This window comes from Sceloporus undulatus, chromosome 5 (assembly GCF_019175285.1).
Source record: "Sceloporus undulatus isolate JIND9_A2432 ecotype Alabama chromosome 5, SceUnd_v1.1, whole genome shotgun sequence".
In the NCBI taxonomy this organism is placed as follows: domain Eukaryota; kingdom Metazoa; phylum Chordata; class Lepidosauria; order Squamata; family Phrynosomatidae; genus Sceloporus; species Sceloporus undulatus.
The window spans coordinates 169,177,148-169,185,526 of NC_056526.1; the positions used below are offsets into that span (position 1 = coordinate 169,177,148).

Genomic DNA, 8,379 nt, shown 5'->3' on the forward strand with positions numbered 1-8,379 from the left:
TTAAAATGCATGTTATTCTTTTAATAGCTATCTATTTTAATATTGTAATAGTTCAATTCCTTTTTGATCCACTTCTTCTTTTAAAACTGTGTTGTTCTTTTAATATTCTTGAGCTGCTCTGAGTACCAATTCTGGGAAAAGAGTGGGATACAAATAAATAAATATGATGATGGTGGTTGGGGTAAAACGTTGGACTAAGACTCTGAAGATCAGGATTCGAATCCCCACTCGGTCATGAAATGCACTGGGCAACCTTAGGCAAGTCACACTCTCTCAGCCTCAGAAGGCACTGGCAAAAAACCTCCTTTGAACAAATCTCGTCAAAAAACAAAAACACCACATGATAGGATCGCCTTAAATGAGAAACGACTCAAAGGCACGTAACAACGATTTTTATACTAAATATGCCTAGGCCTTCAACGTGAGGAAACGTATCATTTCAAAAATATACACATATATTTTAATGTGTATATATATATATATATGTATGTATATACGTATATATAGATACATTTTCTTTTAAAATGTGTTTATTCTTTTAATAACTGTCTGCTTTAATACTGTAATAACTTAATTCCTTTTTAATGTACTTCCCCCCCTATGTTTTCAATTGTACTGTTGCTGCTTTTTAACGTTGTGAAGCCGCTCTGCGTAGCCCCAGGTCTGGGAAAAGAGCGTGACAGAAACAAACATAAAATATAATGATGATGATGATGACAATATTGAGGGGAATGGCGCTTGGCCCCCTCAGAACCGCCTCATCTGAGCGGAAGGATACAAAGGGCAGTAGTTATCGAGTGACAAATAGTTCCGGCCTCGGCGGCGGCCATTTAGCAAAAGCGCGGGCGCGAGAAGAGGAAGAACATTAAAAAAAGGGGGCCGGAGGAGAAGCCTCTGGGGGAGGCCTCGAGCGCTGTACTGTAAGTGTCACTCTGTCAGTTCCAACAGCCTTTTGGAGATAAGGAATGCGCTTTTATTCCGGGGAGGGGCAAGAAAGAAAGAATAACGGGGCAGAGAAGGTTGAAATGTAGATGTAACTCCCCCGCCCTCACACTTCGCCCTCCTCCTCCCAACTGGCGAAGCCAAGCGTGAGGTAGGCTTTTTTTTTATCGGCCAGATCGCGCTCGCTCGTCTTATTTTATCGCGAGAGGTTGAGCTAAGCCACGTTCTTCCCCCCTCTCTGTAAAGGTGGGGTCAGAACAGAAACAAACACCACCAAAAGCGCATGCGCCGGTATATCCTTCCCCGTACCCCCTCCTTCCATCCCTCCGCCCAATGAACAAACTCGGGCGCGCGTACGGTGGCGGTTAAGCGTGGCCACAGCCATCCAATCAGAACCGCCGAAAGGGGAAAGGGGCGTGACTTCAAGAAACTGAGCCCGCCTTCGCCCTCCCCAGGAGGGAAGGAGGGAGGGCGGTGGCTTCAGCAGCAGAGGAGGCGTGGTCTTCATTTAGTCACGCCCCTTTTATTTCGGCCTCGCCATTGGCGGCGGCGGCTGTAGCTCACTCCGTTTCTTCCTCCTCAGGCAGCAGCGGTTGTCGTCGTCGCGGTGTTTTACTTGTTGGCTTCGGAGCAGACTAGGCCGCAGCGAAGCGAAAGCGGTGGATTAACCAAGGAGGAAGAGAAAGAGGAGGAGGCGGCGCCGCTGGTGACGTCGCGGCTGGTCTTCGGTGCGGGCGGGCGCCCCTGGCTGCTTCCGGAGGAAGGAGAAGCGAGCGAGCGAGCGGCTCCATTCCCCCACCCGCAGGGAGGGAGTGCGGCAGCAGCAGCAGCTTCGGCGGAGCGGAGGCAGGCCCAAGGAAGGCGAGAGGAGGCGAAGGCGAAGGCGACACAGCCACCCTCGGCCGCGGAGGCCACCACCGACCACCACCGACCGATCCCCGCAGCGACTCTCTCTCGCCCCTCGCCCAGGAAGGATGGCACTGAAACGCATTAACAAGGTGAGCCGTAATGGCGGCAAATGGAGGAGGAGGAGGAAGAAGGTGTTCCCTCTCTTTCAGGGAAGGAATTGGGAGGGCTTCAGGCACAGAGACAGGATGCATCCACATCGGGAGAATAACCCGGTTTGGCCCCGCTTTAACACAATCTAGCTCAAAGGCTATGGAATTCTGGGGGTTGGAGTTTGTTGTGGGGCCCAGAGCGGAGCCAGACAAAGAGTTAAAGCGGGGCCAAACCGGGTTATTCCTCCAGTGTGGATGTAGCCACAGAGACCCTCTCCGACCCCATATATATATATGAGAGAGAGACTTGGAATCCTGATTGTATGCGTGCGTTGGTGTATATGAAGGGGATATATATATATATATGGTTCTTCCTCACGACCTCTGGCCAAATTGGCCTTGCTCCAGCAAGCTTTCAGAGCCCCACCTGCTTCTTTGTCAGGAGAGTCAAGGACTGATCTCTCCTATGTATATATATATATGTGTGTGTGTGTGTGTGTAATATTTGAATCTCAGACTTGCAATCCTCAACATAAGAGATGTAAACAAAATTAGTGGGAATGTACTTTAGCTTATATACATATATATATTGAGAGACAGAGAAGGCTGTATGTGTATGTATGTATATGTGTGTGTGTGTGTGTGTGTGTAAACACATCGTGAGCAGTAACCCTTGTCTCTCTCATTCATATATATATATATATATACAATACATTATATATATGAGACGGGTTACTCCTCACGATCTCACTATATGTGTGTGTGTGTGTATTTTCGTATGTATGTGTGTATATAAGAGAGAGAGGGAGAAGGGTTATTCCTCAGGACCTCTGACCAAACCTTCCTTTCCAGGGCAAGCGTTCAGAGCCCCACCGGCTTCTTCTTCGTCGGGCAAATGAAGGACTAACCTCTTTTGGATTAATCCTTTTAATACAGGGCAGGTTAGTAGTCAGGACCTGTGACCCAACCGGCCTTTGCCAGGGCAAGCTTTCGGATCCCCAGGGGCGGCTGCTTCTTCGTCAGGCAAAAGAAGGACTAACCTCCCATATAGTTTAAAAAAGCGAACGAGGGAGAGGGCTCAAGTCTTGGGTCTTTCCCCTCCAGTCTCCGGCATTGTTGTCCTGACAAAGCCTGCCTATGACCCTGGCTTTTTATTTTTTTGGGGGGGGGATGTGCCTTTGAACCTTGACAAGGAGGAGTGGGGGGCAGGAAGTGTCCTTGTACAACCTCATGTTGTGTTGTGTGTCTATTTCTACGTGAGGAATACACCTTCCTTGGAGTGGCTTTTCTGGCCAGGAACTTCTTTCCCGCATTGTAAGATGGCGGCGGGTTTTTGCCTGGTTCAGGCGCTTCCCTGGGATCTCTTTCGGGTTTCAGCATTAACACAACTGAGACACACGCGCACACACACACACACACTCGCATCCCTGTGAGCCCCTAACACAACCCATCCAGAAACCCAGTCCCTGATTTTGTTAAATGCAGAATGTCTGCCTGCCCCCTCCTCTGTTCTTCTTGACAAGGAGAGGAAGTCTGTGCCTCTCTCTCTCTCTCTGTGTGTGTGATGCATTGAGAATTTCCTCCTTCTTGCACAATCTAGAAGGAGGGTGGAGTAAGGAGCTAATTTGAAATGTGGTGGTGATGTTGATGATGGTGGAGGAGGAAGCCAGAGTATAAGCTTTGCTTGTGGTGGTGGTGGCAGGGAGGGTGCGGTTTAGCTAATAATAATGCCTTCGCCCTCCCAGTTTCACTCACTGGTGACGTTTGCTTGTGTAAACCCAAAAGGGGTCAGCCTTGGAAGGGAACCATAAGCAGCTCCCGGGATCCTAGAAGCCTGGCAGATGCCATTCAGCTCTTGTTTTTGGACTCCTCACAGAACAAAAACCTCACCTATTATGCCTTTTCCAGCTGAAATCCTTCTTTTTAAGGGGACCCACCTTTTTCCAGATGATCGCTGGACTTGGCAGTGTCTCTGCTAAACGCAGCCCATGCTTTGGCGTTTCCCACTACAGGCTGTATTTTGGGCAGAATTAGTATTAGTAGACATATGAAAGTATTAGTGCACATATGAAAGAGAAGGGTTACTTCTCATGACCCCTTTTTGTGTATGTGTGTGTATATATATGCAAACACACGTATATGTACATACACACATATATACTGTATATATATTATTAAACCTCAGTAGTTTCTTTTATTTTTTCTTTTCTGTTTTTTTTTTTTTTTTTGGTGAGCTTACTTTCCAAACTTGCTTCCCTTACAATAGAGGCTCAAACTCTTAAGGGAGTTGCCCAGCTCTAATTAGTTTTGTCAGCAACATGGAGGCAATTTTTTTTAATGCTCTCTGACTGAACTATTTTGCTTACTGACATTATGTGGGGAAATACTGTAGAATTGGGAATATGGAGTGGGAAGTAAAATGGACTCACCAGAGTGTGTGATGGTGCTTATTCTTATTGTACATTTTGGCTATAGTTTAATTTGGAATGTATGATATAAAGCAAAGAGGGGCAATAGGGTGTCTTCCAGATGTGTTTTAACTACAGCTCCCAGAAGCACCAGTCTGTATGGCCAGTGGTTATGGGTTCAGGGAGTTGTAACCTAAAATAACAAAGTGCTCTAGATTGCTCTTCCCTCATGTAAAGTGACACACCTGTGAAATGGTGGCTTGAGGAGTTGTGTTAGTACAGGTTGAGTTTCCCTTGTACAAAATGCTTGGGACCATAGGTGTTTGGCACTAGGAGTTTGGTTTTTTAATAAAATTATTTTATTTTAAATTGAAGTACCTTTATTTGCAGATACATAATGAGATATTTTGGAGATGGGGCCCCAAGTCTGAACACAAATCTCATTTATGTTTTATATATACCTTACACACTTAATCTGAAGGCAGTGTTATACAATATTTTTAATAATTTTGCGCATGAAACATAATTTGCTTGCATTGAATCATCGGAAGGCAAAGGTATGTCTGAGCCACCTATGAAAAAAGTTTGAATTTTTGGAATAATTTGGAATTGTGGATAAAGGATAGTCAACCTGTACTTATCCATACTTATGAATAAACACATTGAAATAGTGACCTAAGTCATAAGTAATTAACCTTAATGGTTTCACTAGGCCTACTCTGGGGTAGGAATCAAGTGGGCTTCCAGATGCTGTTGTACTGCATTCTCCCAGTATCCCCTACAAATTAGCGGTGCAGGGTAGGGTTGCTGGGAGTTACAGTGTAGTGCTATGTGAATCTGTTCTACTCAAAGTGTGACAGTCTGACTCTGAACCAGTGCGTTTTTCAGATTCTCCAGATAAGAATATCCTCTCAAGTGCCAAAGTCTATATAGCCTGGAGTTTGGACACTAAACACTTCGATACAATTAAGTCTGGTAGTTCATTTCTGAGTGTTGACTTAAATCCATACCTCTGCACTGTTCTAGAATTCATGGGGCCAACAGTGGTGGTCCTATGGAATGAAGAATCTAAACATCCATTTTGACTAGTGGCATAACTTGTCAAGTATGATTTGCATGGGAAAATGTTACCTGAAACTTTTCAGTAGTTCTTGTGAGACCAAAAAAAAGTCAAATGTGAATTAGATTAAAAGTTCTTACATTAAGTAGACTATTTTGAAATGGTAGAGGTCTTCTACTTTCAAGCAGTAACACCCACATTACCATTTTCAATACATAATTTGATATGAGAAGTATCTTGCAACATCTTTAAATGCCTTTTTGTGGTTAGCTGTGAAGTACCTAAAATATAATATTAAGTTGAAATCTTGAAAGAAATTTTGAATGTAAATTTCTGTATGTGGATGAAAACTCTGAAACTGGTATTTAGTAGCTGAGTTTTATTTGACACATCTGCATCTTGAACTATACAAATTTAGATCAAAATAACACCCTTCTAAACAAACACTTCATCATGGACTTAAATTGTGCCCCTTAATTAAGGTTGTTGTTGTGTGCCTTCAAGTCATTTCTGACTTATGGCAACCCTAAGGCAAACTTACCACAGGGTTTTAATGACAGAATTTGTTCAGAGTTAATTTGTTCAGCCTTTGCTCTGAGGCTGAGAGAGTGTGACTTGCCCAAAGTCACCCAGTGGGTTTTCATAGCTGAGTGGGATTCAAGACTTGGTCTCCCGTTATCCCAGTCCAACATTCAGATCACACTGGCTCTCTTACTTAAGTACCAAGTTACATTTAAGTAGGTAAATAGTAACTTTGGATATTGATGTAACAGTTGTCAACTTTATCTCATTAAATTATTATTGTTGTTGTTGTATCCCGCTCTTTTCCCAGAACTGGGATTCAGAGCGCCTTCACAATCAGAGGGAAGAGCTGCAAAGGGATAGGCTGAGGAGATATATGGAGATGTTCCAATGCCTAGTAATGGCTCATTTAAAGAGAATCCTGTAGATGACTCATTGTCATTCCTAAATTAGTGTAGCTGAGTTAATGGAACTACATTTCTGGGACCTGTCGTCATCATACCTATAGATCTTCAGGGTGGAAAGATATTGAATTTTTCTTGCATTGATTATAATATAGGTCTCGTGGCTTACTTATCTCCTCATTAACCCAGTTTAAGTGAGTTGATTTTAGCTTATAGTCACTGAATTTTTTAAATACTAGAATTTCACCTTGTGTGGGTTGACCCCACTCCATCTTAAGGCTTTGTTCTGTGTAAGAAAATAGGGAATCATCAGCTGCAAAAAAGCTTTTCAGAAATCTCTATGAAATTTGGATAAAAGCTGGTCTCACTAAGATGTTTGAATTTTTAAGACACCAAGTTGATCACTTTGCCTAGCCATTTATGCTTTTCATTATCAAAACTTCTGTGACAATGATTTCATTTTCATTCTGTTGCCTTTTCAAGGAGCTAGCAAGGATAGGATTTGTGTCTCTTCTTCTGCTTTAGATTGAGCAGAAAGAGAATGACTAGTCAAAGGTGAGTAAATACACCTCATTGGAGGAGCTAGCAGGGATAGGGTTTGTGTCTCTTCTTCTGCTTTAGATTGAGCAGAAACAGAGTGACTAGCCAAAGGTGAGTAAATACATCTCATTGGAAGCGTGATTTTTTTGAACTTGGGCCTCCAGAGCCCCACTCTTTCATGCTTGTCCTCAGTACACTACCTGATGGTCAGCAAGTTGTATATATGCTTATCTTTAATTTAAACCCACACATTTCATTGTATATCCCCTTTTCTCTGAAGTTCTGTTGTTAAGTGCCTTATTTATCCCTTTTGTATTTCTTCAAAATTTAAAAATAGGGTTCTGTGAATGAACCCTACATAATTAGATTTATCAAGTTTGGTTGGAGGCTTTTTGTTCCAAGACAATGACGATCAGTTGAAATCTCAGTGGAGCTTAGTTAACATTTTCAAATATTTTTTTAAAAATCACAAAGTTCAGCACCATCATCTTAGATTGTTTCGCCACTGAATACTGGACTGAACAAAATATTAACATCCTTTTGGTTATTGATTCAATGCTAATCTTTCTGAACTATTTGTGTAAATGAATGTTCTAGTCCACATGTTAGCATAATGAACATGTTAAAATATTTTATTTCATATATGATTGAGCAGTCTGTTTGCTTTCTTCCTCTATTCTGTGCTGGCTTCATTACTTGTCTCCCCACTCTTCTTTACACACATACTCAGTGATTGTAAAAATACAGTGGCATATAAACTAAACTAACAAGGTAAACCAACCATGTATGTCACTCCTGAGTTAACACACAAAACACATGCTAATAGCTTCTTTGGCACAGATTTATTTTACCTATAGTTCTGAGAATGCACCCCAGCTACTTAATACCATTCTTTACCGGGTTGCCTAGTCTTATATATGGTAATGACCTGAGACTTGGGTTAACATTTCCTTGACCTACATCTCATGATTTACCAGGCAATGATACTTCCATTGCCTGAATACCATACGATTAGCAGTGACTTTATAGGCTTTATCTTCTTTATAGGCTTTATGCATATGGGAGAGATAAGAATATGTTGGTTTAAACCTGATCCACTGTAAATACAATATTGCCTGTTCCTCCTGTTTTCTTAGTTAAATTATGGGGGGGGGAAAAACCCATGGCAGCATACAGAGAACTATTTCTCCATTTTTTTCCTCAGTGCGATCAAAGGCAAGCAAGTTGAAATTACCTGGGTGAATATCTTTCCTTTATAGGAACAATAATCATTAGTTCTCCCACCCCACCTTCCTTTTTGAGACCGTTGAAATTCATTCCTCATCTAAATTATGGTTATGATTAGTATTTGATGAAATATAATCACCATGACATCATTAACCTTGCATTCAGTTGTCAGGTTGTTATTTCTGTGTCTCCTGAATGCTGCTGCTCTGCTTTTTTTCTTGTCAACGCTGCATGATGTGCTAGGTTAACTTTCTATTTTTTTCTTGTCTTCAGGTGCA

The 8,379-nt window shown here is 42.3% G+C and overlaps 1 protein-coding gene across 3 annotated transcripts in view; it reads left to right on the plus strand.

The window, feature by feature from the left end:
- The first annotated feature begins 809 nt into the window (after positions 1-809).
- UBE2D3 (ubiquitin conjugating enzyme E2 D3) overlaps positions 810-8,379 on the plus strand; it is a 28,983-nt gene continuing 21,413 nt past the window's right edge. Inside the window, exons 1-2 of one of the 3 annotated variants that reach the window (XM_042467500.1) lie at positions 810-920; positions 1,526-1,940. In XM_042467500.1, the coding sequence (XP_042323434.1) occupies positions 1,917-1,940 (24 nt within the window). In that variant the 5' untranslated portion in view covers positions 810-920; positions 1,526-1,916. Of the gene's footprint in view, positions 921-1,459; positions 1,941-8,379 lie in introns of those variants that run through there. The other 2 variants (XM_042467499.1, XM_042467501.1) reach the window with 2 other exon arrangements.